This window comes from Callospermophilus lateralis, chromosome 14 (genome assembly GCF_048772815.1).
Source record: "Callospermophilus lateralis isolate mCalLat2 chromosome 14, mCalLat2.hap1, whole genome shotgun sequence".
NCBI lineage: Eukaryota > Metazoa > Chordata > Mammalia > Rodentia > Sciuridae > Callospermophilus > Callospermophilus lateralis.
Window position 1 is genome coordinate 95848485 of NC_135318.1, and position 22502 is coordinate 95870986.

General features: G+C 48.4%; 1 protein-coding gene across 1 annotated transcript in view; it reads left to right on the top strand.

Moving 5' to 3' along the window:
- Fer1l5 (fer-1 like family member 5) overlaps positions 1–22502 on the top strand; it is a 55573-nt gene that overhangs the window by 6544 nt on the left and 26527 nt on the right. Inside the window, exons 3-20 of the mRNA XM_076832915.2 lie at positions 1302–1354; positions 1916–2007; positions 2579–2687; positions 4180–4234; positions 4702–4811; positions 6054–6182; positions 6870–6932; positions 7617–7667; positions 11352–11382; positions 12991–13106; positions 13258–13375; positions 13759–13811; positions 15967–16035; positions 18941–18984; positions 19079–19161; positions 19239–19330; positions 20262–20390; positions 22074–22251. Coding sequence (XP_076689030.2) covers positions 1302–1354; positions 1916–2007; positions 2579–2687; positions 4180–4234; positions 4702–4811; positions 6054–6182; positions 6870–6932; positions 7617–7667; positions 11352–11382; positions 12991–13106; positions 13258–13375; positions 13759–13811; positions 15967–16035; positions 18941–18984; positions 19079–19161; positions 19239–19330; positions 20262–20390; positions 22074–22251 — 1575 coding nt within the window. The remainder of the gene's footprint in view (positions 1–1301; positions 1355–1915; positions 2008–2578; positions 2688–4179; positions 4235–4701; positions 4812–6053; positions 6183–6869; positions 6933–7616; positions 7668–11351; positions 11383–12990; positions 13107–13257; positions 13376–13758; positions 13812–15966; positions 16036–18940; positions 18985–19078; positions 19162–19238; positions 19331–20261; positions 20391–22073; positions 22252–22502) is intronic.

Sequence of the window (22502 nt, forward strand, 5' to 3'; positions counted from 1 at the left end):
TTCAGCCTCCCAAGCAGCTCAGATTATAGGTGTGCACCACTATGCCCAGTCCTATTTATATTCAATGTTTGGTTTGGTACTGGAAATTGAATCCAGGGGTGCTTAACCACTGTATCACATCCTCAGCCCTTTTTATATTGTATTTAGAGACAGGACTCACTGAGATACTAAGGGCCTTGCTAAATTGCTGAGGCTGGCCTTGAACTCACAATCCTCCTGCCTCAGCCTTCCAAGCTGCTGGGATTACAGGTCTGTGCCGCCACCACACCTGGCTATGTTTGCTATTTTACTCCTTTCATCCTGTCCTTCTCAGCATCTTTCCTGCATACCACCCAGTTCCCTGCACCCCTGGCTCATAGAAACACACACACACACACACACACACACACACACACACACACACATTGTTTCCTTGAGAAGATGCTCAAAGTAATTTATCATTTTAAAAATTCTCTTGCAGGATTATTGACTGTTTTCAATTAAGAAATTTCTGGGGGAGAGGGATTTTAGTGGGTAAAGAGCATTCAGCCCATTACAGATGTCTCAGGATGTCTTAGGGTGCTCTAACCTTTGCCCTGATTATAAATAAACCATGAGGGGCTGGGGTGGTGGCTCAACAGTAGGGCACTTGCCTCACCTTAGGGTACTTGCCTCATATATGTGGTGTGCAGGGTTCAATCCTCAGCACCACATAAAAATAAATGAATAAATAAAGGTATTGTGTCCATCTACAACTAAAAATAAATAAAATAAACCTCGAGTCTCAGTGGATAACAACAAAAGTTTACCTCTTACTCACACCAAGTCCTGCGTGGATGGTGCTGGTCAGGGGGGCCTCTTGCATGGCAGGCCCCAGTGGGGGATAGCTGCTTGTCCCTTGTGGGTATGAAATCACCACTCTGCTGGTGGCCATAGGGTGAGGGGGAGAGGAGAATGGAGACTCACGTGCAGATTTTGGGAGCCCGGCCTGGCAGTTGTGAATATGGCTCTTGTACCCAATTGACCAGAATGAGCCACACTGGCCCACTTGACCAGAAGACGCTGGGAATGAAGGATTTAGGAAGAAAATGAAAGGGACAAAGCATTATCTATCATACAGGGTGATAAAGTGAGAAATTTCTAAACATCCTCCCCTGCCTCCTGCCAAAAAAACCCACAAAAAACCCCACGGTCGATGCCCTGTCACACTTGCAGAAGTAGATGGGAAAAGTCCTTACAATGTACTATGTCCCTTGACCCCATCAAGCCCAGACATTGAAATATTTCCTACGACCAATGCTGGCCCTTTGGTGTCTCTGCAGATATGAAGAAAAGAACTCATGTGGCAGAAGGGAATGACCCCATATGGAATGAGGTAGACCCCCAGGGCAAGCCCAGAAGAGGAATCACTCACTGACCCCAATGGCAAGGGGACAATGGTGGGGTCCAGGCAGGTGCTTAGAGGCCTGGGGAGAAGACAGGGAACCTCACCGGCTTTCCCCAGGCCCAGGCATCTCCGATCTGACAAGGTTATATTCCCACGGCTTTCTTAGTGCTTCTTCCCTGTTCTGGGATTGACCATGATGTGGCCCATCCACTGATCCAACTAATCCACAGATGTGTGTCTAGAAGTCCGACTCAGAGACAAGGATCCCCGTGTAGGACCCCCGTGTCCTCTTTCATCCATTCTTGCTGCCCCTCCCCCAAGCTCCTGAACTCTTACCACGGCTTTCCAGTTCAAGCCATAGGAACCCAGATGGGACACCCTATCCTTTGGGCAGGACAGCAAATGCCTTCTCAGGAAATTAGACATGAGGGAAGATCCAAGTTCTGGGGAAATATGGTACCAGCCCCTGTCCCCAGCCTTTCCTCACTTCTTAGGAGGATGTGATGGGGAGGGCAAAGGAAGGACACTGACCTCTCATGCCCTCTACAGGCCCTAGTATGGTACCTCTGGAATCGCCCCCTGGAAAAAGACTCCTTCCTGCAAATCATCCTTCGGGACATGACCCCATCAAAGAAAGAAAGGTGAGGCAGAGAGAGAGAGAGAGAGAGAGAGGGGGGGGGGGGGAGGTGGAGCCTGGCTCCCTGACCAGAGCAGCAGCAGCAGATCCATCTCACCTCTCACACTCATTCTGCTGCAAGGCGCTCACTTCATTCAGTCGGGGAAGAAAGGGGGTGGGGCCGGGAACCAGTTGGTTAGGATGGGAACTTGGGCCTCCAGCAACAGCTCTGGCCTTCTGAAGCTACGGGCCTCCCCTTCCTTCTTTTCTCTGGCTAAATAAAGCCTGGCTTCCTAACGAGGTCCCTTCTAATGCCCAACCCAGAGTGACAACCCCTTGGGAGTGAAGTTATGGCAGTTCAGAGAATCTGATGGGCTCAGCTTCAGTCAGGTGCCCACTCTTAGTCCAATGAGCAGTTACTTGCATTGGGAGCCCCAGAGCGAGGAGAGCCCTGCGCCTTCTGGTGGATCCCCTGTTTCCCTGGGTGGTTCCTCAGCCCCTGAGAGAAAACCATCCCAGCTAAGGTCTTTCCTACAACAGAGGAGGAGACCCTGTCCCCTGGATTTGGGTCTCACCCCTGCTCCTTCCTTCCCCAGGTTCATTGGTTTGGCCACGGTACTGCTCAAGTCATTGGAGAAAAAATCCCGTGAGGTCCTTTTTGTGAAGGACCTGGTCTTGCTCAACCATTCCATGGAGCCCACAGATGTGAGTCAGGCCCAGGAAGGCCATGGCAGGGCAGCTCGGGGGAATTGGAGCAGCTGGTAGAACTGAGCTTCTGCACTCCAGCAGGGAGCCCACTGCCATTGTCTGCCGATTCCCCCACCTTGCCGTCCACCTGGCAGCTCCCCTTCCATCCATCCATTGAGAAAGATCAATAGATTGTCCCGAGAGTTAGCACTGGGATGAAAAGTTGAGTTGATTTTTTTTTAATTAGGAGAGTGGTTACCAGGGATTGACCTCAGGGGCGCTCGACCACTGAGCCACATCCCCAGCCCTATTTTGTATTTTATTTAGAGACAGGGTCTCACTGAGTTGCTTAGCACCTCACCATTGCTGGGGCTGGCTTTGAACTCACGATCCTCCTGCCTCAGCCTCCTGAGCCACTGGAATTACAGGGGTGCACCACTGTGCCCGGCCAAAATTGAGTTTTAGCAGACACTTGAAGGCAGCAGGGGAGTGGGAAAGCTTTTTAGTGAGGAAATGGTAGGCTCCGAGGGTGCCTGAGCAGAGATGTTACATGGAAACCAGCGACTGGCTAACTAGAATCCCAGCATCCTCTGTGATTGGTTTGGGGAGCCTATTTCTCTACTTGGTCCTAAGTTGTGAATAGGGACGAAAATTAGGTTGTTTTTCATCCAGTCCTGGCCACTGGAGACTGGTGGTCATTGCCGGGCTTCCTGGATTGTTGTTAGAGATAGGGGTCTGACTTCCTACAAGTCGGACTTCATGAAGGCTGCCTTCCTGGGCTGATTGCTGTAGGAATGGATTAGTTGCCTGGGTAGGTTGCTACAGATTGTGGTCAGAGTTTTATTTTTATGTGTGGTGTGGCCTCATCTATTTGTATATTATGTCTCTCAGAAGAGCATTCCTTTTCCCAGTGGGCTGGAAAAGAAGGAAAACCAGGCAGGGACCTCAGTGTGTGGGGAAGAGGCAGGTTCATGGAGGGGGGCTGCCTATACTTTCAGCATGTAGTCGGAGGAGAAGGTGAGGTGGCAGAGCTGAAGCAGGCGGGGGACGGGGGTGGCCAAGTTAAAGGGCCCTGTGGTCTGCACTGCTGAGTGGTGGCTTTCCTCGGATGGCTCAGGGCCCTTGGGGAGGTGAGCAAGCCATCTTGGTGATGGTGTGAAGCCGGTTGGGTGGCGAGGACCTCTGGAAGCCGGAGGTCAGTTAGGAGGTCTTTGTAGGAGGTCAGAGATGCTAAGCTAGGGGGAGAGATGGTTCCTGATGGATGCCCCGTCACCTCTCCCTCTCCTCACCACCTTCTTGCTGCCATTGCCATCACTGTGTGGCTTCTTTATTCTCCCAGTGTCCTCCACTGCTCTCTCCTCTCCAGTTTGTCTTCCCTGCACCCCGACTGCGCAAGGTGTGGCCCCATATCAGGGGCATCGTCACTCCCCTCCAGAGGATTGGCTGTGAGCCCGGCCAGCCTGGGAGGGTTCCAGGGTCTGGATGACAAGCCCCTGCCTTTGCTTTGCAGTGTACTATCAACCTACAGGTGTTCCATATGACCCAAGAGGACTTTGAGAGGACAGGTTTGCCCTTCCCCGGGGCTTCTCCCAGCATAGCTAGATGGGCTTTTTGGAACCTTTGACACCCAACCCTCCAGGCTTTCAGAAGGATTGTGATCAGGTTAGGGTCCCTGGGAGCCATACAGATCTAGTGGTCGCATCCCCAGACATCTGGCGAAGGCCATCTGTCTGCTCGTGTGTCCACTTGTCATCTTCAAACAAAGGCCCAGCCTTCAGTGGGCATAGGGGGTACAAGGATGACCATTTCCAAGAGCCCCCACTGTGAAGAGTTGGGTCCGGGGATCCCAGTTACTGAGGGTGGGAGGGGTCCCTGGAAATGTTCTGGGGAGCACATGTGCCCCTATTAAGGAGTCTTGGCCATGTTTTTAGTCAGTGGCTGGTCATGGTGGGGGGCAGAGTGATGAAAGGGGGAAATGGCTCTGTGCCCCCTGAGCTCCAGCCTCTGCGCCCTCCCTGGACTGCTTCTCTAGAAAAGGAAGACGTCTTGGGCATAACTATGAAAGAGGCGGCCCGTCAGAAGCTGATGGTTCCTGGTGCCACCACACCAGTGGTCCTGTCCTCAAAGCCTCAGCACTTTCAGGTGAGGACTCTCCAGGTTGAAAGTCCATGTGACCCGCTGACATCCTCACCATGCTCCCCAGCCATCCCCTCCCCTTCACAAGGTCATGGTCAGACCCAGCTTCAGGTCCTTAGAACCTCATCACATCCCCTGCTCCTTCAGGGGCCTTTCTAGGAATGTCTGCCGGTGGCTGGGGCTGGAGCCGATCTGGTGAGGCAGTAGCAGGGGCCCAGTGTGCGCCCCACAGACCCCAGAGATGCTGGGAGGCAGAGGGCATGGACCTGCCCTTCCAAGTCCTTGGATTGTTGGCTAAACCAGGGAGAATCCTACAAGGTCAAATCAAACTGTGTGGGGTGGGGGGGGGGAGGCTGAGCAGGGTGTGAGGGGGCACAGGGGAAGGTCTGCAGATGCCATGTGAATTCCAGAAGCCCATCCATGCCTCACTAACCCCACTCTGATCCATAGCCTGCGGCCCAACATTGCTGCCAATGTTCTGCCTGTTTCCAGCATGCCACCTGCCCAGGAGGTCCGAACTTGACTCTTCCCCTCTTCCCACCTTCAGGTCATGGCCAAATCCTAGCTCTTCCTGTCACCCATTGCCCCACTTCTCCCTTTCCATGCCCATTCCCTGCATGGCGCATGACTATCACTTCCCTGAACCGCACTCACAGATAGCCTCCTCCTGAACCCCCAAACATGGCTCTCTCCTACCTGTTCTTTTTTTTTTTTTTTAACAGTTTTTTTTTTTTTTTGAGAGAGAGAATTTTTTAATATTTATTTTCTAGTTTTCGGTGGACACAACATCTTTGTTTGTATGTGGTGCTGAGAATCGGACCCGGGCCGCACGCATGCCAGGCGAGCGTGCAACCACTTGAGCCACATCCCCAGCCCCTCCTACCTGTTCTTTATTTGCTTTCTGAACCCAGCACCTTGTATATGCTAGGAAACTACTCAACCACTGAGCTGCACCCCCAACCCTCCCTGTATATTTTAATTATCATGGTCTTTCAAAGATGTCTGATGGTCATGTCATACACTTGCTTAAAAAAAAATCCCAGTGTCCTGGGACAAAACCTAAGTGACCTGGGACCTTGCTAACCCAAGGCTGCCTCGAGTCCAGCTGCTCCTAGCCTTTCCCCATGGAGTCTCTCTCTCTCCACAGTACCTAAAATGCTGCTTATCACAACAACTGAAACAAGAGTCCCTGTAGGGGAAGGGGAGCCTGGGCCCCAGCATCTCTCTCCTGTGTGCTCTCCTCTATAGGTGCGGGTGAAGGTGTTTGAAGGGCGACAGCTCATGGGCAACAACATCAAGGCCACAACAAAGGTGACCATTGCGGGCCACCAGCATAACACACGGGTGAAGATGGGAAACAACCCTTTCTTCAATGAGGTAGGCTGAGCGGGGCAGGTCAGGCAATTGGGCCAGGCAGGAGGGGGGGCGTTTCCTGCAGGAAACGCTTGCTTCTTATCTAGGGTGTCTTCAAGTAGGTCTCCTACAAGCATTTACTGAGCACGTACTGAGGGCCAGGCACTGTGCTTGGCGTTGGGAGTATAGAACACGATCATTTGGAGCCTTGCCTTTGAGGAGCTGATGGTCTGGTGGGGGTGGGCACAGCACTTGAACCCCAAAGCAATTGCAATCCTTCTGGGCACACCCCCCCACCCATGACCCACCTCCTCCAGGCGCACCCTATCAGCCTACAAAGACCATCCAAACTCGGATGGACTGATTAGGTTACAACTGTCACAACCCAATCAACTTCATCACTGAATATCCCTGCATTAACACAGGAGCTTCTGGGGGACACCTCATATCCAAACCACAACATCAGGACAGCTGGCTGGCTAGGTTTTCCAGAGACCCCCTCCCCTTCCCCTTTACCTGGATAGAACGCCTTCTGGGAGTCGAGGAGTCCTGTGTTACTGGAGGAACGTGAGGTGGTCTTAAACTGAAAGTCATTGAAATGCTCAAAGTTGGGGGAAAGAAGCACAGTATTCCAGAGTTTCGGGTTTATTGGGTCCTTGAGGGAGAAACATGGTTCCACCCTATCCCCTACCAATTCTCTCTGCCTCCCAGATTTTCTTCCAGAATTTCCATGAGATTCCAGCAAAGTTCTTCGATGAGGTCATCCTAATCCAGGTGAGGAGCCAAACTGGTCCCCAGCAAAATGGCTCCATTTTCTTGTCCCACCTCAATCCTGAGAAGCACTTCAGCCCTAGCCCATGCCCTTAGAGCCAGGGTCACCTGAAATTGTCTTTCTGACCCCAAAGAAGCCTCTCCACCATCTTCTTTATCCCCGTGGTAGCCCAAATTTCCCATTCATTTATTCATTCAACAAATGTCATGGATGGCTAACAGGCAGGTTTGAGGGTGGGGTGGGCTGTGGTGAACAGGTGACCGCTTCCGTGTGTCGGGATTCTCAGGTCACCAGAGGCCTAATCCATTCCCCAATCAGAGGGAGCTGCTCCCAATGGAGAGAGTTTATCACACACCTGAGGAAAGCAAGGAGGCTTGTCCCCTGGAAACGGTTGTATGTTCTTGGGAACTAGACACAGAAACAATCGTGATGAGATGGAGTGCAGAAAGTCTGCTCAACCCCTTGCTTTGAGTTGGCCTTTCTGATCCATGAAATAGAACAGGGTTCCTTTGTAAAGTCAATGAGGAAAACAAAAACAAAAACAAAAACACGTGTAAGCATTGGCCATTAGGAATCATTCCTTAAATCCTGGGGACCCTGAATATGTCCTTCCTATTGCTTCCACAGGGGATGGGGGAAATCGAAGCTGTGAATAATTAAGATCTTTCTGGAAACTCCCCTTGCAGGTGGTGAACTCAGCATTGCCACGATCCAAAGCAGAGATCGGGAGATTCCAAGTGAGTCCAGCATATCAAATTGCAGGCTTGGGCAAACCATTGCCCAGACCCTCTCTGGGCTCCACGCCCAAGCCGAGGGGAAAGGAAAGATCTAGGCTTGGATCCACCTACCAACTGGGTGGCTTAGACCAATTACTCTGAGCTTCTACTTCCTTGTCTGTAAAATGGGAATAATAATAGACCCAAACTGCAAGGTCATTGTGAGGATTAAAGTAGGTAGCAGTAGGGAAGTACTGGGCGCCATCTTGAGTTACCCAAACCCATGATACTGTAGACACATATCTGCGTCCAGGTAACGGGCGCAGAAAGGGGAAACAGAAAGGCCAACGTTAAGTGTTGGAGAAACCCAAAGAAAGATTGCTGCTTATGAGGACAGAGGACAACAATGTAATTTGAAAAGACCCAAACTGAGAGAGGAGTTCACACAGTCAGGGAGGGTTAAAATAAGAGTCTCAAAATCCAGGAATATCAGAAAGGGTTGGTGCTAGATTAAATACAGGATGCCTGGTTATATTTGAATCTTAGAAAAACAACAGATATTTCTTAGATCTGTCAAAGAGGCTTTATTTTGAGATTCTAGAATGGAGCAATGCTTGATTGCATAAAACAGAATAACAGGCTGAGCAAAAGAAGTTGGTTTTATGGACAGAGAATGACTGGGAAAAAAAAAAAAAAAAAACAGAAACAAGCCAGGGGCGGGAGTGCATGCCTGTAATCCCAGAGACTCATGAGGCTAGGCCAGTTCAAGGCCAGCCTGGGCAATTTAGCATGACCCTACCTCAAAATAAAGTATATAGCTCAGTGGAAGAGTATCTGCCTCGTAAGCATGAGGCTCTGGGTTCAGTTCCTACCACCCCTCCTCCAAAATAACAAAATAGAAAGGCAGATTGGTCATCACAAAGTTCCTTTGCTTATAAGGCAAGGACGGGGGATAGAACAATGGGAAAATAACTGACTGCTTAACAACAAGTTCCTTTTCGTAAGGAATAAAGCAGAGGAAGTTCGTTATTGTACAGATGTACCTGGTTCGGGAATCTGGCTCTCATTCTCCTGATTGTCTGAAGGTCACATAACAATTGAAGTGATGGAACTTCAGCATGGGTGACTCATTTTGATATTTAGTCTAGTCTCTTTGGACCCAGTGCAGCAGTTTTGTCTAAAACAACAGGCCCCCATAATTTTTATAAACAGTTATAATTCAGTAATGTCCAAATATTGTTTCATTGCACACAAAATATTGCATATGGGTACTGAAGCTCAGTTTTTTTTTTTTTTTTGGTACCATAGATTAAACCCAGGTGTGCTTAACCACTGAGCCACATCCCCAGCCATTTTTTATTTTATTTAGAGACAGGATCTCACTGATTTGCCTAGGTCCTTATTGCTCTCATTGCTGAGACTGGCTTTGAACTTTGATCCTCCTGCCTCAGGCTCCTGAGCCACTGGGATTACAGGCATGCACCACCATGCCCGGCCAGAATTCTTCAAAGTTTGTTCAAATCAGGATCCAAACCAGATCCATTCATTGCAGTTAGCAAATGTGCAGCTTAGGTTTCTTATTCCATTGGTCCCCTTAAATTTTTTTTTTTTTTTTTTTTTTAGCTTGCAATTTATCTGTTAAGGAAACAGTAGTTGTACCTGGTATTCTCCAGTCTAGACTGCATTTCCAGGGGGCCATATCTCACCCCACTTCCCCATTCCCTATCCAGAGGTTTGACCAGTCTGGGAGCAGTTATTTAGCAATGTGACTTCAGCAGGAGGCACAGAGTGCCTGTGGGGCTCTCTGCCTGCCAGGCCAGTGCTGGTCACTGACTACAACTACTGCTGTCTGAGCAGTGCCTGAGCCTGAATTCTGCTTTGTCTTGGTAAAGCTTTATTGGGATACAGTTGCTGTACTAAGAATTGCACATACTTAAATGTGTCATCTGATATATTTTTAAATATGTACATACCAATAAAACCATCATCATCATAATAAATGTATCTGTCACATCTATCATTCCCCAAAAGTTCCCTCAGGCTCTTCCTCTTCCTCTCATCCTACCTCCTCCCATCCTCAGCCAATCACTGATCTATCTTTCCTCCCTCCCTCCCTCCTTCCTTCATTTTTTCTTCTTTCTCCCCACCCCACTTCTTTCTTTGCTGGGGACTGAATCCAGAGGTGCTTTACCACTGAGCTATACACCCCCATCCCTTTTATTATTTATTTATTTATTTATTATCACTAAATTGCTGAGGTTGGCCTCAAACTTATTTATTTCTATTTATTTATGTTTTAATATTTTTTAATCGTCGATGGACCTTTTTATTTTTATTTCTTTACATGCGGTGCTGAGAATTGAACCAGTGCCTCACACATACTAGGCAAGTGCTCTACCGCTAAGGCTACAACCCTAGCTCTTGGCCTCAAATTTATAATCCTCCTGCCTCAGCTTCCCAAGTTGATGGGATTACAGGCATGTGCCATCACACCTGGAACTGATCTATTTTCCACTGTTATAGATTGTTTACATTTTCTAGCATGTTACATAAATGGAATCACATGGTATATACCCTTTTTCTTCCTGTTTCTTTCACTAAGTGCAATTAGTTTGAGCTTCATTCCAAGTTGCATATAGCAACAGTTTGTTCCTTTTTATTGCTGAGTAATAGTCCATTGTATGGACATAATAGTTTGTTTATCCGTTCATCTGTTGGCTGACATTTCCACGGCTTCCACCCTGGGGCTGTTACAATGAAGCTATTGTAAAACATTTATATATAAGTCTTATTCTGGACACATGCCTTCCTTTCTCTTGGGTAAAACTTATTCCAGCGCAGGCTTCTTCACTGTTTATAAGACTTTGGCCATTTCTCTCAAACTCGGGATCCTCCTGTGCAGAATGGAGGTGACCACAGGCCTACCTTCCCAGTCACCGAATATTAGAGGAGTGTAGAGTGCGGTGGCACACGCCTGTCGTACCAGTGGCTTAAGAGGCTGAGGCAGGAGAATCGCAAGTTCAAAGCCAGCCTCAGCAATGGTGAGGCACTAAGCAACTCAGTGAGACCCTGTCTCTAAATAAAATACAAAATAGGGCTGGGGATGTGGCTCAGTGGTGGAATGCCCCCAAGTTCAATACCCAGTAGCAAAAAAAAAGAAAAAGAAAAAATCAGAGGAGTTAAGGCAAAGATTGTGCCAAACACCAGTAGCAAATACTATCACTGGGTCAGCCAGTGTGATGCACCTTGTTACTGTCACAAATCCCTGAGAGACTGTGCATGTGAGCGTGCGTGTGTGTGTGTGTGTGTGTGTGTGTGTGTGGCAGAAGGCCTGAGGAATGGCATGATGCAGGCCAGGACGGGTGTGTGGCTAGGGGTCATGTACAGACACAGGGAAGGGCTCGTTTGGGCTCACAGTTGTAGAGGTTTCAGTCCATGACTGAAAGAAGTGCAGGGTGGAGCAGAGTAGTCCACCTCATGGCCAGGAAATAAAGGAGACAGAGGAAGGGGCCAGGGGCCCACAATCACCCTTTGGGGTCAGGCCCCCAGTGACCTGGCTTCCTTCTAGGTCCCACACAAAAGTTCCACCCCTTCCCAAGAGTACCTAGCCGGGGACTGGCCTCCAACATCCGGGCCTTGGTGGGGAACACTGGAGCGTCAAAGCACAGCCAGACTAACCCTCCTCCCCCACTCTTGTCTTTTCAGACAGATATTGGGTTTATCTACCATTGTCCAGGTAGGTGACGGAGGAGGTTACCCGTACACGTGCATTCTACTGAGAAAAATCAGGCCAGGGTCAAGTCACCTTGAAATCCCACCACATGAACCAGGCGTGGTGGCACACGCCTGTAACCCCAGCAGCTAGGGAGGCTGAGACAGGAGGATCACGAGTTCAAAGCCAGCCTCAGCAAAAGTGAGCTGGCTTTGAACTAGTAGTGGTGTCATCTTTCCATTTCTGTCTCTAAATGAAATACAGAATAGGCCCGGGGATGTGGCTCCGTGGTTGAGTGCCCCCGAGTTCAATCCCCAGTACCAAAAAAAAAAAAAAAAAATCCCACCACATGGGGAGAAAGTATTAGAAGGCTGTACTTGATAATATTTTACTGTACTCTATGGTATTTTATCTTACTTTATTTTATTTACTTGTTTGTTTGTTTGTTGTTTGTTTATTCAATGGTACCAGGGTTGAACCCAGGGACATTTTACCACTGAGCCACATCCCCAGCTCCCTTTTTATATTTTATTTAGAGACAGGGTCTTGCTGAGTTGCTTAGGGCCTCGCTAAGTTGCTGAGGCTGGCTTTGAACTCACAGTCCTCCTGCCTCAGCTTCCAGAGTTGCTGGGATCCCAGGCCTGTGCCAGCACACCTTGCCCTTACTTTATTATAACAGCATATTTTTCTGAAAAACTTTGCGTCAAATGCTAACTTTTGACTGCATCCCTGAGTTTGATTTCTATTTATTGAGGCCAGCATTGCTTGATTGAAGTTGGTTTTAAAAGCCAACTCTCACTGAGTTGCTTAGTGCCTTGCTTTTGCTAAGGCTGCCTTTGATCAGATCGGGGCGACTGGCATATTCGTTACCTCAAACATTTATCATTTATGTGTGTTTTAACATTCAGAATTCTCCTGCTGGCTATTTTGAAATGGACAATTAATATATATATTAATATTAATTAATTAACTAATACAATTATTATATTAATATATATTTTGTTGTGGATAGACACAATACCTTTATTTTACTTATTTATTTCCATGTGGTGCTGAGGATTGAACCCAATGCCTCATACATGCTAGGCACTGAGCCACAACCCCAGCCCCTGAAATGGACAGTTATGGCCAACCATAGTTACCTCACTGTGCTCTGGAACATTAGAAGCCTTATTCCCTCCTCTTCAACAGCACCCCTGTACCCAGTGAACATCTCTTCTCTATCCCTCCTCCTCCGCACCCACCCACCCTCTACTAACCACTCTTCTGTGGGACCCTGGTGACTGAGTGGTGGTTTCCACCATGACCTGGCCATGACATACTACCAGGTTGAGATTTGGATTTGGGGGTGGGGCAGATGGCTGCCTCTATCGTGTCTGACTCCAGACCAGGCCAGTCACAGCAGCAGGTTCCCAGGTGGACAGGGGACCCTCTTTCATGGAGCAATAGCTGGCAACCCTAGGAGGATCCCCTAATGGCTGAGTTGGCTCTCGATCTCCTCTACCATAGGGTGGGAACCAGAAGGTTAAGAGGCACCTTTCCTGCCCCCTCTCCCCCAGCAACAGTGCTGGGTTTCAGGGAGAGCCGTGGAGACTAGAGGCTGGGTCTCCCGTGGCCCCTCTGCTTCTCCAGGTCACGCAATCATAAGGAAATGGCTGGGCCTCTGCCATCCTAATAAATCCACCAGCGGCGTGAGAGGCTACCTGAAAGTCACCATTTGTGTCCTGGGTGCTGGCGACCAGGCCCCGGTGAGGCTGCCCCGCCCAGCCCCAGGAGCGTTTTCTACCCTGGCCTCTAACCTGCACAACCATCCTTCATCCAGCGTGCCCCTGTAGGGTGGTCCCACTCCACCCGCCCTGGCTCTGACCTCCCCGCAACTCTGACCCTGTCTGCTCTCAGGTGGATCAGAAGCTGGCCTACTCGACTGATGATGTGCAGGTCTTCAAGTCCACGGCAGTCCCCATCAAGATGGCTTACCTACAGTTCTTCATCTACTGTGCAGAGGATCTCCATTCTGGTGGGAGGAGGGGAGGGACCCCCCTGAGCTTGCCTGCAGGGGAGCAGCGCAGACCCTCATGGGCCTTCTCATTCCTTTTGACACTGACTTAAGAGGTGGGGTGGGGGACAGAGTGAGATGAAACCCTCCAAGACTGTTGGTCCAAGGTCACCCTGGTGTCCCTTTGTGCCTTGACCGGCCTTTGATGCCCAGATGTAGACTCACCATACTTTTTGATCATCCCACCCCACTTCCCTCCTTCTGTGTGGAGTGGACGTCACACAGAAGGGGCAGAGTGGGGGTTAAGTAGTGGTGTCATCTTTCCATTTCTACCTCCTTAAAAAAAAAAAAAAAAAAAAAAAAAGCTGCTGCCATCTCAGAGTCTTTCAATTTCTTGTTCATAGAGAAACGCCCGATTGTAAATCCTGTGTTGGAGGTGGAACTCATTGGGGAGAAGGTAAATAGAAAAAGAGAACATGGCACCTGAAAGAAGGAGTGGGCTGGGACCCCAGAAATGGAATCCTAGCTCATCCACCAACGAGCAGGGTGAGCCTCTGGAGGTGGGGCAGTGGACAGGTGGAGGCCAGTTCTCACCCACCTCCACTAGCAGAGAATGCCCAGAGCCGTGCAAGGAGAAGATGCCCACAGGAACCAAACACCTGGCCCATGAATGAGTGGGTAAAATAACTGCCCACATGTGCTACTGCCCTCTTGGCCTCAGTTTCCTCATCTGTAAATGAAAAGACCTGAGCTAGAGAACTGCCAACCTTCCAGAAATCTCTAAAGAAACAAAGTAGCACTTCCCAAAAGATCTGGCAGGTGTCAGGTCCCATTTTGCAGATGTTAAGTCCTATGTTGCAGGGCGTGGTGATGCACGCCTAGAATCCCAGCGACTCAGGAGGCTGAGGCAGGAGAATCACAAGTTCGAGGTCAGCCTCAGCAACTTAGTGAGGCCTTAAGCAACTTAATGAGAAAGGACAAAATGAAAAGGACTGGGGATGTGGCTCAGTGGTAAAGTACCCCCTGGGTTCAATCCCCAATACAACAACAACATCAAAAATTCTGTGTTCAGATTTGGGGAAGGCTAGGTTAAAGTTAAATAGGTTTGTCTCAGAAGTCACAAAACGTCATTTTACTCTATTCTATCTGTTAAAACTAGTCGTTAAATCCAGCCCACATGTTAGGAGAAAAGAATTAAGGTCCTCCCTCTGAAGGGAGAAGTACCAAAGAGTATGGGTGCATATTTAAACTATCACACAGAGTATTTATTTTCCTATGATCCGGGTATCCCAGAACTAGTGGAGAAATTCTTGGGTGACAAGTGACACACTTTTATTTTTCAGTTATAGTTAGACACAATACCTTTATTTTATTTATTTATATGTGGTGCTGAGGATCGAACTCAGGGCCTCACATATGCCAGGCAAGTGCTTTACCGATGAGCCACAACCGCAGCCCTGTGACACACATTTTTTTAAAATACTTGACAAGTTTGTGTTTATTGTGGTGTACCTAAAAAGCTTAACAATGCCAACTGACACCTGATCTGACACCTGATTTCATAGATATCATTACCTAGAGTAAGGCTAAGTTTAAGTTTTATTTATGTCAGTTGATGGATTTAAGGGTATTCTGCTATCATCAGCTATGGTTTGGGCCATTTTTCAATTGGGATTTTGGAATTTATCCACCATAATCTCTGTGTATGCACTCATGGAGTAAAAGTTATAGCCCTATCTGTACCTATTTAAAAATGAAAGGGGTAGGGTGATTACTTAGCATGTTATGAGGTCCTATGTTCCTAGCATTTCTAAAAAAGGAAAGAAAGGAAGAAAGAAAAGATAAAGGAGGGCTCGAGGTGTGGTTCAGAGGTGGAGGTCTTGCCTGTCTTGTATGAGGCCCTGGGTTTGATCCTCAGCACCATATAAAAATAAGTAAATAAATAAAATAAAGGTATTGTGTCCATCTACAACTAAAAATATGAATAAATAAAAAAGAATAAAGGAAAAGATATTCATTGGAAGGTGATTTAAGAAGAAATACTGAGGCGTGTGGGCCTGGCAAATGCTTTGAGATAAGTAACCAAGGGATTGAAGTGGCAGCTGATGAGAAGTTGTCCAAAGACAACTTTCAAGGATAAGCCCAATCACTTGGTGCCACAGAGTCCACCTGTGAGCTGGACAGGGAGAGCTGAAAAGTGAGGCCAGTAGTGGGAGGAAGGGACAGGCTGGCACTGACCAGGCTGTGTTAGTCAACTTTCCATCACAGTGACAAAGTTTTGGCTCATGGTTTCAGAGGTCTCAGTCCATGGTCAGTGGCTCTCCTGCTTTTGGGTCTGTGGTGAGACACAACACCATGGAGACAGCCTGTGGTGAAGCAAAGATGCTCTCCTCTTGGTGGCCAAGAAGCAAAGAGAGGAGGAGGGACTGAGGTCCCAATCCCCCCTGCAAGGACACACCCCCAGTGACCTCACTTCCTACCATCAGGCTCCACCTCTTAAAGGTCCCACCAGCTCCCAGTAGCTCCATCAGCTGGGGACCAGACTTGAATATATGAGTCTTTGGGGGACGCCAAAGATCCAAACCATAACACCTGCTTTCGGATGTTCCCAGCTCAAGACGATTGTGCAGACTCAAACTGACAACCCAATATGGAACCAGATCCTGACCTTCCAGATTCAGGTATGGCTGTTCCATCATTCTCACCCTTGCCCCCCCAATGGAAGGGAATCTTGAGTGTTCATGTGAATATGGATGGAAGGTGAAGACAGGAAGCCCAGTGAGGGGAGCTGGGGCTCTACCTCAAGAGAGCACAAGGAAGCTCAGATAGGGAAAACCTTGATTTATTTATACAGTATGAAGCAATGAGTGAACCAAGCAAATAAACTTTCCAGAGAATTTAAATGTGCCCCTCACCCACATTTAGAAAAGATAATAAACAGGCAGCCATGGTCTAACTACTCAGGAGGCTGAGGCAGGAGGATCACTTAAGCCAATCACTTAAGGTTTGAAACCAGCCAGGGCAAGGGAGTGAGACCTCATCTCCTAAACAAAACAGACAAAAAACAAATCACTTTAAAGGCTCATCCTAGATTGTAGTGTACATTTTCTACCTTCAAGGCAAAGTACCCTGAAGATAATGACAGCTCTGTGTAGATGGCCCCAAGGCATCCTGGAAGCCTAGTTATTACTCTGGGCTGTATGTGGACAGGGCTATGTCATCGTACACACAGAATGGCTCCATGATGCTCTTCGCTGTGGATTACTGTCATCTGATCTGTTAGCCTTTCAGTTCTTCTAGGTCATTTATGAACTGTCGTGGATGACAGCTCTCTTGAAGCCCTGGTGGAGCCTTAATGACCTTTTGACTCGATGCCAACTCCTTAAGAGCTGTGTGTAAAATCAGAATATGCTCTCTCCTAAGTGCAAGTGCAGAGAAATCTGTGTCATATCAGTTTGCCTACCCAGAGGGTGTCTAGCTGTCTTATAGCTTCCATTGTGCAATACAAAATTAGCTCTCTTCCTCTCTCCTCTGAACTACCTCCCTGATGTTTCTAGAAGCTTCCCCCAGTTGGCCTCCTGGTGAGTCATCATTTTCAATAATTCCTCATAATCCCTACCTCCTTAGATGATTTTATAGACTCTTAATGGAGGAGGGGAATGTGGCTAAAGTGGCTAAAGACCCCGGGACTTCACTCATGCCAGGTCTCTACGGTGGGGCTATTTGGAGTGATCATCACTAGCCCTTTGGAAAGGTATCAGGCAGATATGAGCCTCGCTATAAAGAGGCAGGATGACTAACTGCACACAGGTGCCAGCACCTGAAGCCACCTGGTCAGGGGGACACTGCTGAAAATGGGCCTGTGTCGATGGCCAACTTGAGGGCCCAGAGATGGAGGGGAGACAGTATGCTTGAATCTAGACAAGGAACCAAGATGGGGGGAAATTCTTAATGGAATGGATGAAAAGATGGTTTGACCATGAACTTGAAGAACTTGGAGGATTCATAACTTTGGACGACCTGGATGGCCATGGCATCCATCTCTCCCCTTCCAGTGTTCTTTCTTAACCTGGGCAGTTTTCTCTTTTCTTATTATGTGCTCAACTAGAAAGCCTTTTCCTTACTCCTCACTTGGTCCCCAGCTACCAAGGCAGGGGTTGAAAGGATGGAGAAGGTGGGGGCTGGGGTTGTGGCTCAGTGGCAGAGCTCTCACCTAGCACATAGGAGGCGCTGGGTTTGATCCTCAGCATCACATATAAATAAATAAAATAAAGGTATTCATTGTGTCCAACTACAACTAAAAAATAAATATTAAAAAAAAAGAAAGGATGGAAAGGGTGGAGAACCAGGAGGTTCCCAGCCACATCTCAAGAACTGCTATAAGGAGGATAAGAAGCCCCAAATAAGGAGATTTGGGATCCCACTCAGGGTTTCAAACCCAGAACTTCTGTTTTACATGAGTTTTTTCCTTATTATTTTCTATTTTTTTAAATTGCAGTTGGACACAATATCTTTATTTTCTTTATTTTTATGTGGTGTTGAGGCTTGAACCCAGTGCCTTGCACATGCTAGGTGAATGCTCTATTGCTGAGACACAGCCATAGTCCCTATTTTCTTTAAATAATTGAAGAAAAATACAATCAAGGAGGAAAACATATGCAGAGCAGAGATAAGACTCAGAAGCTGGAATTCAAATCCTGATGCCACTCTTTATTATATGACCTTGAGAGGGTCCCTCTGTGCCTCTGGGCCTCATTACCCATCTGTATATAGGAACAAATCACAGCCCTCACTGGGTTATGGCAGAGTAGTTAAGAGATTTGAGTCTTCAGCCTCTGCATGAAACAGGAGAACTTGAGGAAACCAACCCCTCTATGCTTCAGTTTCCCCATATAAAAACAAGGTGTTGTTTTGTACCAGGGATTGAACCCAGGGGCACTTAACCACTGAGCCACACCCCCAGCCCTATTTTGTTTTTTATTTAGAGACAGGGTCTTACTGAGTTGCTTAGGGTCTCACTAAGTTGCTGAGGCTGGCTTTGAACTGGTGATCCTCCTGCCTCCCCCTTCAGAGCCCCTGGGATTACAGGCATGAGCCACCCAGACCCAGCTGAAAATGAGAATATTAATAGCACCTGGTTTGTGGGGCTGTTGGGAGTATTACTCAGCTGATCTGTGGAAATTCTTCAGCACAGGCCGGTGGACGACAGAAACCTTCCCAGGGTGGTAGTTATCATTATTTATTCACTCTTGGAGGAGACGGTTTGATAAGTACTCATTTAAACTTAGAAGGTTCACAGTAAGGGAGGGCCCAGTTTTCTTGGTCCTCAAGTTTAAACTTAGGAGATTGTTTTAAGATAAAAGATGATGATATGATAGTCCCAGGGCCTATAAGTTGGGTGCAGCTAAGCCTAAGGCCAATCCATGAAAAGATGAACTCCATAAGCTCCCTGGTAAATTCAGCTTGTCTGTGATTGACTGGTAACTGTGCTGGGCCTTGCCCCCCAAACCTCCCAATCACTCTCAATATCTCTGCAAGGCCCAGGCCATCCCAGTGACTCACTGCTCTCTTGCCTTCACCTTGCAGATGCCCTGCCTCTCCAGATACATCAAGTTCAGAGTCTTGAACTGGTGAACAGAGGGGCTAGAAGTTGAAGCACTTGCGGGGAGGAGAACATAGGAGCCCAACCAGGGGCTCAGCCCACCCGAATGTGTTTCTCCCTAGCCCCAAGCAGAACTGCTGGGATGAGATCGGGACTGTCACCTTGTGCCTCAACCAGATTTCGTCCTCTGGAGAACTGATGGAAGGCAAGCAAAGCCCTGGACCCAACCTCCCACACCTCTCCCACTTGGGCCCCACCTGCTCTCACCCCCTCTCCTTCCAGGGATGTACTCTGGCTTCCTGCCTTGCTTTGGCCCCTGCTTCCTGACTCTCCGTGGGGGTAAAAAGCCCCCTTTCAGGATCTACGCAGACCCTGTAAGCTTCTCGTGTCAGCTCTAGGAGGTAAAAGTTATCACTGTGAAGCAGGAGACCTGGGAAAAGCCTGGGAAGGACTCAGTCCTGATTTCTGACCACCACACTCCAGCAGAGGACAGGAAGCCTGTTACATAGATAGCCATGTGTCTGTGGGACATAAGCGGTGGCCCCAGAAAGGAACAGATGCGGTTCTCTAGACAGTCCCAGAGGAAGGGGCACTGAGACCAGACCTCGGGTAAGATTTTCGACGGGTTGAAAGGACATGGCGCAGATAAGCATGGAAAAGCAGGGGGTAATTCAAGTGTGGTGAGAAGTGCCAGAAACCCAGCTCGAATTGGCGTAAATGGAAAAGGAAGGAGGCTGGGAAGGACTCGGAGTGAGGAGGGGCCTCAGGCGCCACATGCAGAAGCGGCTGCTCGGAGGCTCCCTCTCTCTTCGGCCCTCCACACCTTTCTCCTGGGCCACATTCGGGTAACGGGCTGGGAACCAGGGAAGCACTCTAATTGGCCTCTCTAGGTCATGTGTGCTCTCTTTGGACCAATCACTGTGGTCAAGGAGGCGCAGAGTGTGCCTTGATTGGCCAGACTTGGAGCGCATGCTCAGTGGTGATCAGTCCTGGCCTAGTTGCATCCTTCAAAGTGCTGGTGTGTGGTCTCCATGAACACCTCAAGGTGGCTGGCACATGGCCTCCGTGAACAAGAGTAGTGAGTGCTAGGGTGCAGAAGAGGGATGAGGCCTAGAGACTTCCAGCCACACAGGTGTCTGTCGTATTTGGAATTCTTTCCGGAGTTTGTGGCTGGAGGTACCCCAGGCAGGCGGCAGGCAGGCAGTCTCTGGACAACCTTGGCTTTGCTGTGGGGATTTCTGGCGACATGTGCCAGCTCTTTCCCTCTCACCCCTTTTCTCCCCATTTTCTTCTCTCTTGCCATAGTGTATTCACGACTCTATGAGGGATGGTTTATCTTACCGAGGTCGAGTCTACCTGGAGTTGATCACCCAACTCAAGTCCCAACAAGAAACTTGGATAAAGGATCTCTCTCGTGATGTGATCAGGGTAGAGGTAACTGTGGGAAACAGCCCTGGAAGAGAGCCCCTCAACCAAATCTACTGTGGACCCCAGTTTCTGGCCCTGTACCAGCCCCTGACTGTGAGCGAGCTGTTGGATGTGTAAAGATGTTCGATCCATCTGCCTTAGTATTTATTAAGCCCCTGTCTGGCACCTTCATACTTGCCAAATCTCCAGTGGTGATGCTGGTGGAAGGGTGGGTGGGGGGAACCCAGTAAAAAACAAGGTTTCATTTTAAGAAATGCATAACTTAGTTTATTCATAACTTAGTTTCTCAGGGCTTTGAAAAATAGTGTAAGGGATTTAGATTTCTTCCCCAAACCAGTGAAGGACCATTGAATTGGCAAAGGGCATAAGGAGCAGTATTAACAATAGATTGGAGGGGAGTAAGTTGGTGTTACACAATAGGAGAAATGGGGAGAGTCCTGGTGGAGAGAGTTTGAGGAGAGGAGAATAGATTTCAAAGACCTTTGGAAACAGAATAGTCAGAGTCAGTGACCAACAAGACATAAGAAGTGAGGCTGATTCCCTAAGCTCATGTCCATTCTCTTCTCTGAATGGACCAAGGTAGTCAGGGGTGTCAGGCACCAAGATGGGCCCTCTGAAGGAGGAGCAGGTCTGGGGAAGATAATGAATCCCATCTCTGACATGTGCTTGTGAAATGTGGATACATTGCCCAGCCTTTGGAGGCTGCTAGCCACCAGGGTGTGTCACCAGGGTTTGCACCTGTGGTCCTGGAATTAATTGCCCAGGGAGAGAGATGAAGTGAAAGGGGCTGAGCATGGAGCCTCAAGATGTTAGAGGCTAAGAGGCAGGTGGAGGAGGAGTGTGCAGAAGTCCTCTCAGAAGGGGAGAAAAAGGGTGATTGTGGTTCTCAAATGTGCTTGAGAGATGGTGAGAAGTGAAAGGTGTCTACAGGTGTTTCAGGAAGCCCTGGTAGCCATGCTCAGGGGAGATGCTGGGCCACCATAGAAGGAAGGGAGAAGTTGGAGACAGGGTGAGGAAAGAAGACACTAAGAAACTCGTCTGAGAAGTAGAAGGAGACAAGGTTGGATAGCTGTTAGCCAGGGACTCAGGTGGGAGAAGAACAGTTATTTTTTTAAGAGGAGGAGAGCAGATGGGGAATATAGAAATAGAGCAGAAGTTGGCAACCAAAATGAAAGAGACTGATGTGGACAGAGGGCCTGGGCAGGTAAGAGGCATGGTGGGAATGGACCTAATCGGGGGACAGTGAGCAACTGAGGCAGGAAGTGGAAAGGTGCAGATTTTCGGGTGTGAGTGTGCACAACCCCAGCCCCATACCCTGCCCATCCTGACCACTTTTTTGAGTTGGGGATTCAAATTAAAAGGAAGGGGCTTCTTTACTCAGAATGGGGAAGGGCTAAACCAACTCAGAGCCTAGCCTGACCAGAGAAGAGTCCCTTCTGCCCAACTTCAGGAGGGGAGGGAACCAGGGTTGGCCAGGTAGAGTGGGCCAAGTGACGGAGGTCCTGAAAGGACCTGCTCTTGATCAACTAGGTATAAGAAGGGTCTCAATGAAAGTCTAGCTCACTGTAAAGAGAAGCCAAGATGGCTTTTGAAAGAAACAGGGCATTTCTTCCTCACCTTCCTGCCTGTCAGTACAGCTTTGTTCTCCTTTTTATTTATGTACTGAGGATGGGGGGGTTATCATTTTAGAAACAGCAGAACCGCCAAAAGTATGGCCTGTGTGTTGTCTTCATCTCCTGTACAATGATGCCCAGCTTTAAGGACCTGATCCAGTTTGAGGTCAGCATCGGCTACTATGGAAACAAGATGGACCTGAATTACAAGCCTCTAGTGTCAACCACACAGTACAGCCCAGTGATATATGACGGTAATCATCAGATTCTATAAAGAGGAGAAGCTGGGCATGGGAGTTCATGGCTGTCATCCCAGCTACTTAAAGGCTGGGGTAGGAGGATGGCAAGTTCAAGGCCACCAAGGGCAACTTTGCGAGACCCTGTTTCAAAATAAAAATAAAAAGGCTTGAGGATGTAGCTTAGCTGTAAAGTACCCCTTGGTTCAATCCCTAGTACCAAAAAAAAAAAAAAAAGTGAAAAGCAACCATTGTCTGCCAGGCCCTGT